We start from the raw sequence: 17,442 nt of genomic DNA, 5'->3' as shown, positions 1-17,442 counted from the left end.
TTCTCACCCCCAACTTATGCCCTTTTCCACCATCATGCAATAGGAGCCACAAGCCCCCTCCCATCCCTTTACTTCTACTTCTTCCCCTAGGATCCGTTGCTCTGATGCAATACACCATACACAGCTCAGGTTTTACTTTGTGTTTTCCCTCTCTGTCTTTGTTAATTTCTTCCTATGAGTGAAATCTCTCATACAAGATATTGCACATACATAGTCATACGAATACATGCACAAACACACAATATGTAGATCAGAATGATTTCTTACAAAGTGGTAACGTGGGTAACCACCACTATTCAGAAACTGAATAGGTCACTTGGATAGTGCACTTGCTTTGACATGCACATGACCCAGTTCTAAAACCCCTCCTACCACCACATTGGAACAAGTTTTGCTTCTGTAGTGTCTCTCCTTCCCAACACACGTACATATGCACTTCTTTCTATCTGAAAATTTTATCCTGACATTATGAAGCCCTATGAAGATAAAAAAGGAGGAAAGAAACAATACTTTAAGCACTCCAGAAACCTCCCTGTACTTCTATCCTTTCTCACTATAGGTAATCAATATCTTGAATTTTATAGTAATAATTTCAATGTTTATCTTTTATACTTTGTAATCTAAACATAATGGCTTCATTATCTTGTTTTTTTTTTAACTTTATATAAATGGAGCCATATTGAGAGACAGAAACCAAAGCAGTGTTCTACCATCTATACACTAGGGTTTGCTTTGTTTTTTTTGTTTCTTTGGTGCTCTTTCATATGATGCTGGAGATGGAATCCAGAGGTCATATCTATAAGACACATACTTTTCCAGTGAGCCATCTCCCTCTTTGCCCCCATATGAGAATTTATAAATATATTTTTAAAAATTAAGCAAGTTATTTTCTTTTCCACCTCTTTCTACTTGGTAAAGTCATTTATTTTATGAAAACATGTTTAATATTATATACATTTTAGTAATAGTGACATAATCATGATTGCCATACTTTATTCTCTTAATATGATACATTTTATTGTTAAATTCATGTTTAATTACTTTGTGACAGAGAACTCCATATTATTACAGTTTTTTGAGAATTGTTAAAAAATTTCGTTATGACCCGGGTTCTAGCCAGTTTTGATAAATACCCTGGATTCATGTGGAAAGAATGTATACTCCAGCTACTGTGTACAATCTTTTATATGTGTTGGTCATTTTCCCATAGAATTTATAACCTTACTGATTTCCCACTGGTTTTCTTAGGCCCAGATATAGGCATGTTAACACTAAATTGAAAGATCTGTTTAGTTCTCATTATAGGTCTGTATAATTTTGTTTTATTCATCTTGAGGTCAAGTTAATAAGTACATAAAACTGTAAAACATGAACTAGTACTCTTGATGTCTTGTAATGGTTTTTGTTTTAAGGTCAGTTTTGTTAATAATTTATAACAGCTTAGTGTCTTTGTGTTACTTTTTTTCATTTTACTTTCAGCCTTTATGTTTGTATTTCAGATGCATTTTGTAAGTAATATATACTTGTTTTTTTTAATCTGAAAATATGGATATTTTAAGTATATAATTTAGGGAGTGTATATTTAATGTAATTACTGATATTACTAGTTGTAAATTAACCATTATGCCAAATACTTTCTCTTTGTTCCATCTGACCTATGTTATTTTTCTCTCCTCTAGGACTGGCTGTTTTCTTACTTTTGCCCCTCTATTAACTTGGTAATTTTGCACTCTGGTACTCTGGCCTTTGTGGTTGTCTGTCTATAGTAGCAAGCAGTTATTTTCATACCTGATTATCTCAGACCCCAAGCTCAGTCCTTGGCACCAGTAGAAGTGAGAGCTCAGAAGTGCTCTGGTAAATAAAAAAAAGACATAGTTAACTTATAAAAGGTTAATTTATTAATATTTATATTTTACACCCCCAGATAAGATCAGAATTTTAAACACTTCAACCCTATTGAATCATGTTTTTGTCAATAAGAATTAGTAATATTTTTCGTAATAACGATATTTTTGTTTCATGTAATAATGAATTAAATTTCCATAGATGTTTATTGTACTTTAATTGCTGTTTATTCCTTAATATCTACTCCTCTATCTGTGATCATTTTCCTTTAGCTGAAAAATTCCCTGTAATATGTCCTTCTATTGATGCCTACTGTTAGCATGTCTCAGTTTTGTTTATTTGAAAAGTTCTTTATTTTACCTTCATTTCTGAAAGGCAATTGTGCTGGTTATGAATTTATGGTTAGCATATTTTGCCCAGACATCATTTCACTATTTTCTTTTTTTTAAATATTTATTTATTCCCTTTTGTTGCCCTTGTTCTTTTATTGTTGTAGTTATTGATGTTGTTGTTGTTGGCTAGGACAGAGAGAAATGGGAAAGGAGGGGAAGACAGAGAGGGGGAGAGAAAGACACCTGCACTTAACCCGTTGCACTACCGCCCGACTCCCTATTTCACTATTTTCTTACTTATGGAGAAGCCATCACCTAGTCCAACTTCTGTACCTTTCAAGTCATATTCTGTTTTGTTTTTGTTTTTCTGGCTACTTTCATAACTATCTCTTTGTCTTTGAATGACAGCAAGTTCACTATTTCTATGTTATATTATGTTGGTTTATTTTGTTTGAGATTTGTTGAATGCCATGAATCTATGGATTAATGTGCTTCACCAGCTTATATCTTCAAAAATTATCTTTGTACAATTCCATGTCCTGTGGGACTTCAATTAAATATGTTAGACCTTATTATACCCTTCTCTGTGTACTTTCCATCATTTTGGACTACTCATGCAGCCTTAGTTTCTTCTGTTTTTCAATTTTAGAATTTTTTTTCTCCACTTTTTCATGTGTCTAGTCTCTTGAAATTTCTAAGAGTACATTTTATTTATCTGAATGCACTAAACATTGTGGTTTAACAGTCCATTTCTGATAATTCAAATGATTCAAAGCTAATGCATCAATTTGAGTTGTGCCAGAAGCCATTTCTCTGCTTGATAGAAGCTAAGCCTTGAAACAACAGAAGCCCTCGAGATAAGTTTCTAATTCCCGTAGGAAGGATGTTTGCCAGAAACTAAGTGACATACCATATAGTTATAGTGACATACCATATAGTTATAGTTTAACAGAAATAGTTGCAAGGGACCCTCCACCGCGATCTCTGCCTCCCCCTTCCCCCTATGCTCCCCCTCCCCCAAAGCCTTAAAATGCCTGTGAACACAATAAAATTTTGCGGCTTGATCAAAAACCTGTCTTGCTGTCGTTCTTTCGTATCTCTTGTCCCTGTCATTCCAGGTCTTTAGGTTCCTAGCCCCTGTTCACCGCCCCGCTGGTCGGGGCAGAGTTGCCTATTGTCTCTACTGCTTTTTATTTGTGACGTACGTTTTCTGTGTTTCTGCTTTCTGTGTGTGGGCATTGTAAATGAACAATTGTTCCAATAATTTGAGACAGAAGATGATGAGTAACTACACATATTTTGTTTGTCCTCCTCAAGCCAGTATGGTTGTTTCCTGTCGGGAAGCATCATAATCTACACTCAAAGCTGAAAGTTCACCTGGTAGCTGCAAAGTCAAAGCTGAAAGACTCTGAGGGTGCTTTACATTCACATATTCTCTTACAATATAAGCATTCAAAGTTCCCACCATTATGTGGGTGGTGGTTTGTAGGAGACTCCTTGATGAGCCTTGGGCACTAAATTCTATGACTCTAAAATGGGTGGGGAGTGCCAAGCCCATATGCCAAAATCATTTTGGTTTGGCCTTTCCAAGGCAACTGGACTGTTTTTCACAGTCACATTAAGAGATAATTTTTAAGTTGATAATTCCATATGACCTGCAAATTATATTATCAATATTCTAGTGACCCATGGCAGAAAAAAAGTTTCCCTACCTCTGCTCTAAAGCACTGAGTCTATAGTAAGTTTCATTCAGTCTGGCTATGATTTATTCCTTAATCTATTTTTCTTTAAGCACAAATGCCCTCAAGTCAAATGCAGTTACCATATAAGTAATACTAGAAAGCATGGATGAATTCTTCTTTGACTTTTTAAAAAATATTATATTTATTTATTTTATTAATTTTCCCTTTTGTTGTCCCTGTTGTTTTTCATTGTTGTAGTTATTATTGTTGTTGTTACTGATGTCGTTGTTGTTGGATAGGACAGAGAGAAATGGAGAGAGGAGGGGAAGACAGAAAGGGGGAGAGAAAGACAGATACCTGCAGACCTGCTTCACAACTTGTGAAGCAACTGACCTGCAAGTGGGGAGCCAGGGGCTCGAACTGGGATCCTTATGCCGGTCCTTAAGCTTTGTGCCACCTGTGCCTAACCCACTGCACTACCACCCGACTCCCCGAATTCTTCTTTGACTTTATGAGAAAATAGTTCTTAGGCCAGGCAGTTGTCTCCCCAGTAGAGTGCACATGTTCTAGTGTTCAAGGACCTGGGTTCAAGCCCCTGTTCCCACTCCACAAGCAGTGAAGAAGTGTGCAGGTGCCTCTATATCTCTCTCCCTACCTCTCTCTCCCTCTTCCTTTTGGATTTTTCTCTATTTCTAGCCAATAAACAAATACACAAATATAAAAAAGAGTTCCTAGCTATGAATAAAAATCTAGATACAATGGATGAAGTCCTTGACATATTTGATTCATGAAAACATACAGCATAAATGTGCTGTAAAATCAAAAAGCAGCTAACAAACTGGAAAAATATTCACAACATATATAATAGATAAAGAGCTAATATAGACCATGTAGATTTTTAGGTGAGAATGTAGGAAATTGAACCCAAAGACTGCTTCACCCCTGGCCTGTATAGTTACTATATAAAGAATACATGAGGGAGAGTGGTAAGATAGGTCACCTAGTAGAGCAGACACTTCATCATACTCAAGGATTCAGGTTCCAATCCCCCTACCACCACATGGTAGTACCTGCACAAGAGCAGCTTCATAAGTGGTGGAGCAATGTTCTGGTATATCACCTTTTCTTTCTTCCTCTCTACATCTTTCACTCTCTGTTTCTAACTATTAAAATGTTCACCAGAAATAGTCGAATTGTGCCAGCATAGAGCTCCATCAATCACCATGGTGGTAAAAAAATATATATAATAAAATAAATTTCAAGGGCCGATTGGTGGCACACCTGGTTGAGAGCACATGCTGCCGTGCTTAAGGACCAGGGTTCAGTCCCCCGGTCCCCACCTGCAGGGGGAAAGCTTTGCAAGTGGTGAAGTAGTGCGGCCAGTGTTCTCTCTGTTTCTTTCCCTCTCTGGCTTCCCCTTCCTCTCGACTTTTGGATATCTCTATCCAATAAATAAATAAATAAATAAAATAATAAATAAATTTTGAAAGCCAATTGGAAAATGAGAGAAGGACTAAAATATGAACAATCTATTAACATAGATATTAAAATAGGTGGCCCTGGAGGTGATGAAGTGGATTAAACATTTGATCCTCAAGCATGAGGTCTGGAGTTTGATCCCAGTATCGCAAATGATAGAATGATGCTCTGGCTCTCTTGCTTGTTTCTCATAAGTGAACACATCTTTTAAAGCCATATTAAGGGAGTCAGGTGGTAGGGCAGCGGGTTAAGCGCACATGGTGCAAAGCGCAAGGACCAGTGTAAGGATCCTGGTTCAAGTCCCTGGCTCCCCACCTGCAGGGGAGTCCCTTCACAGGCGGTGAAGTAAGTCTGCAGGTGTCTGTCTAACTTCTCTCCCCCTCTCTGTATTCCCCTCCTCTCTCCATTTCTCTCTGTCCTATCCAACAACGAAGACAGACAATAATAACTACAACAATAAAACAACAAAGGCAACAAAAAGGGAATAAATAAATAGATTTTAAAGCTATATTAAAATAGTATTAAACCCAGAAGTACAAAATAAAACTGCATTTAGATAGTGTATTGGTGAAGAAATTTAAAATGTGTCAAGTTATTTTGGAAAGGGTTTGGGGATACAAGGACTTTTAATTGTTGTTGGAAAAGAAAAGGGGATCTGAGGCTCAGTATAGGGGACAGCCTATAGAAGTAGATTTGGAAAGCATTTTTGCTGAAAGGGAAAGGAAAGAGATGTCCCAGAGAAGAGAGAAAGCCCAGACACCTCTATTGAAGGTGGCCACTGAGCTTGGGGGAGGCACCCCCATCCCATTCTAGAAGCAAGCAGAACCTGTCTTGAAGGCAGGTTGTGGGGCTCATTGCCCAGAGCCATGCTCTAGCCGCCTGCCCTTCCTGTGAGCTGCCCTCACACCCAGAGGTGCCAGGAGCCCCCGTCCCAGGCCGCAGGTGAGGCAGCTGAGGTCGGGAAGCACCACCTAGGCTGTGGGCCTCCGCTCCCCCTCTCCCCGCCCCGACCGGCCCCGCCCCGCCCCGCCCCGCCCCGCCTCGCCTCGCCCCGTCCCCGGGTGGTGTCCACTGCGGGGCCCCTGGTCCCTGGTCCCTGGTCCCTGGTCCCTGGTCCGGGTTCCGGTCCGGGTCCGGGTCCGGGTCCCTAGCGTCGGTCCTTCGGGGATGGGCTGAGGGGCGGTGCGGGGCAAGGGGGGGCGAATTGGGTGACGCGGCGCTCACGTGACCGGCCGACGCCGTGGGCAGCAGCCCCCGCGCCCTCCCGCCCGCCCGTCCTGCGGTCGGGTCCCTTCGCTGGTCGCTGTCCTCTCCCAGGCTCCCAGGCTCCCGTGCTCCCGGGCTCTTCGGCTGCCAGCCCGCCAGCGCTTCCAGCTCTCGCAGCTGCGCCTCCGGCCGGTGGGCCACGAACCATCAGGCTTCCTCCAGCCCCACCAGGTGCAGGCCGCCGGGCCCCAGGTCAGTGACAGCTGCGCGCTGCCCGCGGCCAGCTGGGGGCTGGGGTGCACCCACCCGGATCCGGCGCGGGAGGGAGGAGGGGGAGGAAGAAGGAGGGGCGGGGGTCACCCAGGCCAGTGGGTAGGGGGTTGGCGCAAGCGGGCAGGTGGTGCGGCATGTCCCCGCCAGGGCCCCACATATCCTTGACATCCCTCCTCTGTGCTTCCCCATCCATGTTTCAGCCTGAGAGGATGAGGGGCACCCCCGCAGTGCGACAGTGAAACGTAGATGTTTTCTGCAAATGCCCCCCCCAACACACACACTCTGCCTCGGAGCCACTACTGGCCTCAGAGCATGGGTGTGGGGGGATGGGTGGAGGGCTGCAGGGGGCCTGCACGGGAGGGGGCAGAAATCCCTGTCTGCAGATGCCAGAGGCCTGAGAAGTAATGGCCTTTGGGAAGGGGGGAGGGAGGAGGAGAGGGTCAGGAAGAGACAGGGGAGGGATGAGACCCCCACCTAGGGCCCAGTCCACTAGGTAAACACCTCCAGCCCCTGTCTCCTGCAGGTCTGTGTATCTATTTCCAGAATTCTGCAAGGCAAGAAAAGGAGGAGAAACCTGTCTAGAATCCTTGCAGGTCAGTGAAGGGGGGGCGACAAGATTGTCTTAGGTAAGGCTTGAGGAGCCACTATTCCTCCATCCCTGTAATTACACACCATCACTGAAATCACTGAAGGATGGTACAGAAGGTGGTTTTTCCTCTTAGGGAAAAGTGCATGTGGTGTGTGTGTGTGTGTGTGTGTGTGTGTGTGTGTGTGTGCTGTGTTGTGTAATTTGATAGGGTGAGAAGTACTACTATAGTTGCCAGCATTGCCCTCCAGTCTGGGGTTCTCAGTCTGTTGTCTCTTCTTTGTTCCCTCTCTCACTCCCACCCCCCATCCTCTAAGACAGGAACAAGAAAGATATCATCACAACATGGAAAAACTCTACAATGAAAATGAAGGAAAACTGGAAAGCGAGGGAAAGCCAGATGATGAAGTAGAGCCTGAAGATGAAGGAAAGTCAGAGGATGACGAAATGCCACACATAAAGAGGAATCCTGAACACAGAAAGTGCCAGGCTGAAGGGCAGGCAGAGGATGAGGGACAGCCAGATGAGGGAAAGCAAGAAAAGCAGGGCAAGTTGAAGGATGAGGGAAAAGCCCAGGAAGAGGGTCAGCTAGAGTCCCAGGGAAAGCCAGAGAGTGAGCCCAGGGCTGCAGAAAAGCGCCCAGCTGAAGATTATGTGCCCCGGAAAGCAAAAAGGAAAACCGACAGGGGGACAGAGGATTCCCCCAAAGACTGTCAGGAGAACCTTCAGGAGAGGCATTTGGGCAGTGAGGAGATGATGAGAGAATGTGGAGATATGTCAAGGGCTCAGGAAGAGCTAAGGAAAAAGCAGAAAATGGGAGGTTTCCACTGGATGCAAAGAGATGTGCAGGATCAGTTTGCCCCAAGGGGCCAACGTGGTGTCAGGGGAGTGAGGGGCGGAGGTCGGGGTCAGAAGGGCTTACATGATATTCCATATCTTTAATGCCTTTGCCCTGGAATTCTGATTTCTCTGATGAGAATCGTGCTGCCCTTGCTTTCCCTGGCAGGCATTTGCCTTGCCAGTCTATGTGCTTTAACCTTAAGCTGATACTTTGCTTTAGGTGTCACTCTTGTTACCAGCAGCCTTTTGACCTAGCTAGAGTGCTCTGTCTTTCAGTAGGGTGAACTCACCCAAAGTGCATGGAAGAGATGTTTATGGTACGTTGTAAAATAACAATAAAGAAAACTCCATTTTCAGAATTGCATATATAGTATCAGACCATTTTTGTGAACATCAGATGTGTTGTTTAATGAATTGGTACACAGAGCAATCTCTGGAAGTGAGTCCAATCATCTAGTCATGAGGCACCTTCATGCCATGCCTTTGCAGGTGTGCCTACCCCCACTTTCCCTAATTGTAGCCGTGGCGGATAATAACACTACTCCTTACACCAGTGGATCTGTCTGTCTTATAATCCGCAATAGGAATATTTGTTTCCCAGTATGTTGAGAGAATCCAATGAGGTTCTGAGTAGGTGAGTTGTGCTGGCCTGACTCCTTTACAATAGTAGAATCCTAGGCCCTGTCAGACGCTCATCAGAGCACTGAAGGTAGGTCTCACCTGTGCTAAGGATCACTAGCTTTCTCTGGATACTACCATGTCTGCTGAGTACCCCTGTTCTGCTATAACCTATACTTTCTGCTGATAGCTACTGGTATAGTAGAGCCCTTATAGTGACAAACTTCCTATTTCCCTAAAATTCCCAAATGGTCAAATCTCCAATTTGACTCCTACAGGAAAATGAATAAAACCGCACTACAGTACCTACCCAGGTGCCATTGCCTCATGGTTGCTTGGGCCCCACTGTACTGCACAGTTAAGAAAGCAATCCTGGGAGTCAGGCGGTAGCACAGCAGGTTAAGTACAGGTGGCACAAAGCACAAGGACAGGTGGCACAAAGCACAAGGATAGTTTGAGCCCCCGGCTCCCCACCTGCAGGGGAGTCACTTCACAAGTGGTGAAGCAGGCCTGCAAGTCACTTCACAAGTGGTGAAGCAGGCCTGCAGGTGTCTGTCTTCCTCTCCCCCTCTGTCTTCCCCCTCCTCTCTCCATTTCTCTTTGTCCTATCTAACAATGACTACATCATCAACAACAATAATAACTACAACAACAATAAAAAAACAAGGGCAACGAAAGGGAAAATAAGTAAATATTTAAAAAATAAAAAAAAAGAAAAAGTCATCCTGGGTGTGCTGAAATTCTGTATGTCTGAGGCTCTAGCTTTACAAAAGCAAATGAAAAAATAAATCCAAAGCTATGTGTGATCAAGCACAAAATGGCCAGGGCAGCCCATACTCTCATTAAAAAATATGTTTTCCCTTTGCAATCTTATTTTCCAATTATGTCTGTTGACTACTCTGAATTTAAAGCTTCCTGGTTGATGGGCATTTGTAGAGGGTCAGAACTGTTGAAAGCTTGGCTCTGAGTCCTCCTTAATTGTATGAAGGTTGATTATCTCAGTGACTTTTCCAAGGAGGGACTTGTCCATCCAACTTCAAACCCTGAGTTCAGGACCCAGGAGAGAAAGACACATTACTGACCATTTTTCCTGGACTTGTGAGGAAATATTGTCAGTGAGGGCTACTCAGAAGAGGCATCAAAGACAAGATTAGGCCTATGTGCAGAGTTCATGCACTGGCCCACAGAAGGTTATCTGGATGGTCATGAGGGAACATGGGTACAGGGATTCTTGATGGTGGGTGCCCTGAAAAAATTGTCTGTATTTTTAAGTTTTATTTTATTTATTGCCACCAGCATTATTGCTGGGGCTTATTGTCTGCATGATTCTACTGGTGCTGCTGGATTTTTTTTTTCTTTGCTTTCCTCTTGATAGAGGGTGAGAGGTAGGGAGAGACAGAGATGGGAAGAAAATCAAGAGAGAGAAAGAGACTACAGCACTGCTCTACCAGTCTTGAAATGTCCTACTCCCCACCTCCTTGAGGCACTCCCATATGGTGACTCAAGGTTCAAACCCGGGTCCTTAACCATAGCAATGTGCACTTTACCTGTTTAGCCACCTGCTGCCTGAAATGTGTCTATTTCTTAAAAACTAAGGACTACCCAAACTGATTCCATTCTAAGCAACTCAAATCTGTCTATTCAGATAACAGATATACCCACAGGAAATATCTACTTCAGAGGACACTCAGCAACTGGGAAAAATATAACCATTTCTGTAGATCGCTTAACCTTTCTTCCAAGAAATCCCTGTGTTTGTTCTATAACCTTCAGTGCAAAGTGACCTTGGAAACAATGCTGCTGTGCAAGGAGTCAGAAATACTGACTTCCCTCACTAATCTCATTTGACTAGCAGCTGAGTACTTGCCAACAGCAGAGTCCAATTCTGAACCTTTAAGATAGTACTGGGGGTGCTAGTCAGGCACTTATGGGAAGCTGATCATAGTGGACCTCTTCCACTATGAGGACAGTGCTTTGTCTCTAAATGAAAATGATTACACATTTTCAGATACCAGTTTTATTGAGTTATGTAATTCACATGTCACAAAATTTGCCCCTTTAAAGTGTACAGTTCGGGTATAGTCCCAGAATTGTGTGACCACACCACTATCTAATTTAAAAATAAAACCTCCCAAAGAAACCGTATATAATTAACACTACATATTCTACTCCACCATAATTCTTACCCCTTCTCCAACAATGTCAATCACAAATCTACCTTCTCTCTATGGACATTTCATTTATTTATTTTTATTTTATATTTTTATATACAGAATTACATGTCGACAGGGGTTTGAATCCACACCATTCCCACCACTGCAATCCACCACAGTTCCCCTAAAGTTTTAGACATGTGCCAACCATCCTTTCTGTTCACATTTATACATAGTTACCCCCTTCTTTTTCTGATTCAATCCTTTCTTCCCCTCTATGCCACTCATAACATCTTAACTATCTCCATATGTCCCTCTCCTTTTACCTTCTCTCTCTCTGGGTGCTGATGGAGCTGGAGTGCAGAGTCCTCTTATCTTCCTCCTATCACTTCTCCCTCACTGGGAGTATAGACCAAGGTTGTTTATAGGGAGCAGAAGGTAGGAGTTCTGGCTTCTGTAGCTGCTTCTCTGCTGAGCATGGGCATTGACAGGTTGATCCATACCCCCAGCCTGCTTCTATCTTTCCCTAGTGGACCAGAGCTCTAGAGATGTGAGAGTTCTGTGGACATTTCATATGAATGGAATCATACATGCTCTTTTATGACTAGCTTCTTTCACTGAATATGATGTTTTGAAGATCCATCTATATTGTAGCATGTGCCAGTGCCTCATTCCTTGTCACTGTGTAGTAATATTCCATTAAATGGTATACCACATTTAGTTATCTATTCATAAGTTGAACAGTAGGGTCACTTTTATTTTTTTATATATTTTGAATAATACTGATGTGAACTTTGTGCCAAAGTTATTGCCTGAACACATGTCTCAGTTATTTGGACTATGTACCTGGAAGTAGAATTGCAGAATCATATTGTGATTTGAAGTTTAACATTTTGAGGAACTATTAAATGTCCTTCTATATGAGTGAACCATTGTACATCCCCATCATCAATATGGTGACTTTTGGAAAAGTCCCCCAGGTAACTTTAAGATGTAAGCTGGGTCTCTGATGACCCAGCCATAATAATGGGCTAAAAGCTTTCAGTCCCTCCCTTCCCCTATTCCACTTTAAAAGAGGGCAAAGGTAGTGGACTCTGATATAACCACTCATAACCAATGGCTTAATCAATAATGTTTAGGTAATGAACATTTCATAAAAATTCTGGAACTATGCAGGTTTGGGGGCCTTCCCAGTTTGTGAACACATAAAGGTGCTAGAAGAGGCACTTCCAGGGAGGGCATGACAGCTCCATGAACATTCCTACATAATTTGCTCTATCTCTTTCATCTGGCTGTTCCTGAAAGATATTCTCTCATAATAAGTCAGCAATATAGCAAGTATAGTGTGTTCCTGAGTTATAGGAGTTACTCCAGCAAATGAAGAGAACCCAGTGAGAGGGTGACAGGAACCTCCAATCCATAGTCAGTTTGTTAGAAATACCAGTAACCTGGATTGAGATTGACATCTGAAGTAGGAGAGGGGACAACACATTGTAGATCACTTATCCTGCAGGATCGCACACTTTCCTGGTAGATAGTGTCAGAATAGAGTTGCATTTCAGGAAACCCAGCTGATGTTTCAAAATTGCTTGATGTATGGAAAATCCACACATCTGGTATTAGAAGTGAAGTTGTATTGTAAGATACTAAGAGTAGAGGAGACACCAGCATTTTGTTTTTTGCTTTTTTTCCCCCTGTATACCTTCCAATACTTAACAGGTTTATGACAACCATATATAAATTTCCAAATACGGGGGCTGGGCAGTAGCGCAGCGGGTTAAACCCACATTGTGCAAAGCACAAGGACCAGCTTAAGGATCTTGGTTCCAGACCCCGGCTCCCCACCTGTGAAGGGGGGTCGCTTCATAAGCAGTGAAACAGGTCTGCAGGTGTCTTTCTCTCCTCCTCTCTGTCTTCCCCTCCTCTCTAGATTTCTCTCTGTCCTAACCAACCAACAACAACAAGCTATAATAATAACAACTACAGCAAGTGCAACAAAATGGGAAAAATGGCCTCCAGGAGCAGTGGATTCATAGGGCAGGCACCAAGCCTCAGAAATAACCCTGGAGGCAAAATAAATAAATAAATGTTCAAATGCAAAAAGAGTGATACATATTACATTTTTTTACAAGCTCGGGATTATTAAGATAGTTTTGGCACCTATGATGGGTGTTTCCTTTGCCATGCGCATGGCTGAGGCTCAAGCCCCCCAGTACTGCTGCAATGAAGGAAGCCTCAGTTTTGTGTTAATCTCTCTCTGAAAAAGTCAGTCCAGATTATTAAAAGCCCAATGATGACAACAACAGGGAAAAAAAAAACTTGTATGAACTTATCTGAGCAAACATCAATTCAGATTGGACAGTGCAAAATAGGAAGAGGCTAAGAGTGCAGCATAGACAGGAGCTAGTAGTAAAAATATTTATTTAGAGGGGAGTCAGGCGGTAGCGCAGAGGTTAAGTGCAGGTGGCGCTAAAGCTCAAGGACCAGCATAAGGATCCTGGTTTGAGCCCCCGGCTCCCCACCTGCAGGGGAGTTGCTTCACAGGCCGTGAAGCAGGTCTGCAGGTGTCTGTCTTTCTCTCCCCCTCTCTCTATTCCCCTCCTCTCTCCATTTCTCTCTGTCCTATCCAACAACAATGACATCAATAACAACAATAATAACTACAACAATAAAACAACAAGGACAACAAAAGGGAATAAATACATGAAAAAAAATTTAATATATATATTTATTTAGAGAAGATGCAAAAGTAAAGCAAGATCATTCTTTCACTGTTTATATAGTAAGCTTTTATTGTATGGACACCCTGCTTTATCTGTTTGCAAATGGATTATAATTGGTTATTCTTGGCCTTGAGGCATTTACAGGAATTAAATCTTGTTTAAGTTTCAATTTGCTTCTGTGGGATACACAGACAGTAGAGCCCTCTTATTCTAAAGATCTCATTTGTTTACTTTAACAACCACCACCCTTTAGTCATCTTAGAGATTGACCATAATTTTGATATTAGTACCAAGTGCACTCACCACCAGGTTAAAACATTCATTCTTGTACAACTTGTTGAGAAACTCATAGGTTATGATGTTGAGTTTATGGAACAATCTTTTTTTTTTCTGTTCATTTAGTAGTCCATCTTGTTTTTTTTCCAGTACAGTGAGATCTTCTTTTTTAAAATAATATTATGTTTCTTTTTTTAAGATTTTATTTATTTATTAATGAGAAATATAGGAGGAGAGAGAAAGAACCAGACATCACTCTGGCACATGTGCTGCCGGGGACTGAACTCAGGACATCATGCTTGAGAGTCTAGTCCCTTAGCCACTGTGCCACCTCCTGGACCACCAGTGAGATCTTCTTCTGTACTGATATTTGTGAGCACAAATCCTTTTTTTTTTTTTTGCCCTTGTTTTTATCATTGTTGTGGTTATTATTTTTGTTGTTATTGATGTTGTTGTTGCCGGATAGGACAGAGAGAAATGGAGAAACGAGGGGAAGACAGAGATGGGGAGAGAAAGACACCTGCAGACCTGCTTCACATCTTGTGAAGTGACACCCCTACAGGTGGGGAGCCGGGGGCTTGAACCTGGATCCTTACACTGGTCCTCGAGTTTCGAAAATGTGTGCTTAACCCGCTGCACTACAGCCCAACCCCTGAACACATATCTAAGACTCTTGATAAACCATAGCACATCAGGAAACTGAAAAAAAAAAAAAAAGACTAGCATGAGAATAATAGCAAGACATTGAAGTGTACTCCTTACCCAGGGTCCCCACATATCAAATTTAATATAAAGACTGTGACATAGGGGCTGGGTGGTGGCACACCTGATTGAGTGCATACATAACAGTGCTCAAGGACCTGGATTTGACCCCCCCCCCCCGTCCCCACCTATAGGTGGAAAGCTTTGTAAGTGATGAAGCACTCCTGCAGGTGTCTCTCTCTCTCCCTCCCTATCTCTTCTACCCTCTTGATTTCTGGCTGTCTCTATCCAGTAAACAAAGATAATACAAAAAAATTAAAAAGTGATTAGGGGCCAGGTAGTGGCACACCTAGTTAAGTGTACATATTACAGTGTACAAGGACCCAGGTTCAAGTCCCTGGTCCCCACCTACAGAGGGAAAGCTACAGAAGTGGTGAAACAGGGTGGTAGGTGTCTCTGTCTCTTTCCTCTATCTCCCTTCTCCTCTCAATTTCTCTATTTCTTTTTTTTAATTAATTAATTTATTTCCTTTTGTTGCCCTTGTTGTTTTATTGTTGTAATTTTTGTTGTTATTATTGATGTTGTCATTGTTGGATAGGACAGAGAGAAATGGAGAGAGGAGAGGAAGACAGAGAGGGAGAAAGACACCTTCAGACCTGCTTCACTGCCTGTGAAGCAACTCCACTGCAGGTGGGGAGCCGGGGGCTTGAACCAGGATCCTTATGTCGGTCCTTGTGCTTCGCGCTGCGTGCACTTAACCCGCTGCGCTACTGCCAGACTCCCAATTTCTCTATTTCTATCCAATAACGAATAAATAAAATATTTTAAAGACTATGATTTAAGGGACGTCAAAATGTTTTATTCAAGTGACCTATCATTCATATCTTATATTTTCTTTTTAAAATTTTATTAGTGATTTAATATTGATTTACAAAATTACATGATAACAGGGGTACAACTCCACACCATTCCCATCACCAGAGTTCTGTATCCCCATTCCCTCCTTTGAAAGCTACAGCAGTTCTCCTAAGATTGCAGATATGGGTTAACTATTATCTTTACAGCTATCTGTCTATATTTGTATATATTTGCCCATTTTTCCACAGTCTCATCTTTCCTTCCTTTCCAAGTTACATATACACCTATTACTATATACAGATGTCCCTCCCTTTATCTTCTTCCCTCTGAGCCCTGATAGAGTTGGAGTTCAGAGCCTTTTAGCCATCTTCCCCTATCATTTATCTCCTTCTGGGAGGATGGACAAAATTTTTTTCTGGGTTGCAGAAGGTGGGAGTTCTGAAATCTGTAATTGCTTCTCTGCTGGACATGGGCACTGACAGTTTGATCCACCCCCCCCCAGCCTGTTTCTATCTTTCTCTAGTGCAGTAAGGCTCTGGAGAGGTGAGGTTCCAGGACACACTGGTGAGGTAATCAGCCCAGGACACAGTGGTGAGGTCATCTGCCCAGGGAAATGAGGATGGAATTATAATAGCATCTGCAACTTGGTGGCTGAAGCAGCAAATGTCTCAGCTGTAGTTACTGAATTTTGTTGTTTGATAGTTGTAGATATTTATTGTGTGGGAGGAGATCAGTTCCGTCCCCTGTTAATCCATGATCATGCCTACAGGAAGTGCCATATCTTATATTTTCTATAAATATCAGAGACATTGATCTAGGTAGAATAGGAAGTATTTGATATGGCACAGGATCCTCCAAATTCAGTCAACAAACAATTCAAGGTGATTCTACTGATATTACCTAAAACCACCTTAGTGTAAAAGACTATGGGCTTTGTTGCATACTTATGAAAATAACCTTATATTCAGGCCGAGTTGCCAGAATTAAAGAATTTCATCTTCCCATGCATCAAGAGAGAAGAAACAAGTAACAAAAAAGTCAAAGGGCCTGGCAGTGACATACCTGGCTTAGCACATACATTACAATGTGCAAGGACCCAGGTTCAAGCCCCCAGGGTCCACTTGTGAAGGTGGGGCTTTACTAGTGGAGAAGCACTACTGCAGATGTATCTCTTTCTCTGTCTCTCTTTATATACCTTCCCTTCTCAATATCTCTCTGTCCTATCAACTAAATATATTTTTAAGATTTTATTTATTAATTAATGAGAAAGACAGGAGGAGAGTGAGAGAGAGAAAACCAGACATCACTCTGGTACATGTGCTGCCAGGGATCGAACTCAGGACTTCATGCTTGAAAGTCTAACACTATCCACTGCAACACCTCCCGGACCACAATTAAGTTTGTGTGTGTATGTGTGCGTGTGCGTGTGCGTGTGTGTGTGCCTCCAGGGTTATTGCAGGGGCTCAGTGCCTACACTACAAATCCACTGGTCCTGGAGGCCATTATTCTCATTTTGTTGCCCTTGTTGTTACCCTTATTATTATCGTTGTCATTGATGTTGTTGTTGGATAGGACAGAGAGAAATCCAGGGAGGGGAAGAGAGAGAGGGGAAAGATAGACACCTGCAGACCTGCATCACCACCTGTGAAGTGACTTCCCTACAGGTAGGGAGTGGGGGGCTCGAACTGGGATCCTCAAGCCAGTACTTGTGCTTTGTGCCATGTGCACTTAACCTGCTATGCTACCACCTGACTCCCTACAATTAAATATTTTAAAGGCAAAAGGAAAGTAAGGGTATCATATAGGAGATGAAAATCTTGAACTGTGTACTTGGGAGACTTGCCCAACTTAAGTCATCTGATTTTGAAA

General features: G+C 42.4%; 1 protein-coding gene and 2 long non-coding RNA genes across 6 annotated transcripts in view; 1 reads left to right on the top strand and 2 right to left on the bottom strand.

Moving 5' to 3' along the window:
- Positions 1-244: 244 nt before the first annotated feature.
- The window catches only part of LOC132535862 (uncharacterized), a 794,128-nt gene continuing 776,930 nt past the window's right edge, over positions 245-17,442 (bottom strand). Inside the window, exon 2 of the long non-coding RNA XR_009547609.1 lies at positions 245-446. This is a non-coding gene — a long non-coding RNA (uncharacterized LOC132535862). The remainder of the gene's footprint in view (positions 447-17,442) is intronic.
- Positions 442-17,442, bottom strand: part of LOC132535861 (uncharacterized) — a 33,518-nt gene continuing 16,517 nt past the window's right edge. Inside the window, exons 2-3 of the long non-coding RNA XR_009547608.1 lie at positions 1,789-1,851; positions 442-476 (exon numbers count right to left, since the gene is read on the bottom strand). This is a non-coding gene — a long non-coding RNA (uncharacterized LOC132535861). The remainder of the gene's footprint in view (positions 477-1,788; positions 1,852-17,442) is intronic.
- Positions 6,658-8,607, top strand: TCEAL3 (transcription elongation factor A like 3). Of its 4 annotated transcripts, none has more exons than XM_016193992.2 (3): positions 6,658-6,796; positions 7,361-7,410; positions 7,721-8,607. In XM_016193992.2, the coding sequence occupies exon 3, from the start codon at positions 7,749-7,751 to the stop codon at positions 8,343-8,345; it is 597 nt and encodes a 198-aa protein (XP_016049478.2). In that variant the 5' UTR covers positions 6,658-6,796; positions 7,361-7,410; positions 7,721-7,748; the 3' UTR covers positions 8,346-8,607. The 4 variants fall into 4 exon arrangements, with proteins under 4 accessions (XP_016049478.2, XP_060039256.1, XP_007536459.2 ...); XM_060183273.1 differs by having other exon boundaries at positions 6,660-6,796; positions 7,341-7,410; XM_007536397.3 differs by having other exon boundaries at positions 6,664-6,796; positions 7,725-8,607.

Source organism: Erinaceus europaeus, chromosome X, assembly GCF_950295315.1.
Source record: "Erinaceus europaeus chromosome X, mEriEur2.1, whole genome shotgun sequence".
NCBI classification, from domain to species: Eukaryota; Metazoa; Chordata; class Mammalia; order Eulipotyphla; family Erinaceidae; genus Erinaceus; species Erinaceus europaeus.
This window is presented reverse-complemented; position numbering and strand designations above follow the sequence as displayed.

Coding starts and splice junctions, on each gene's coding strand:
- TCEAL3 (XM_016193992.2), top strand. CDS start 7,749: ATGGAAAAACTCTACAATGAAAATGAAGGAAAACTGGAAAGCGAGGGA.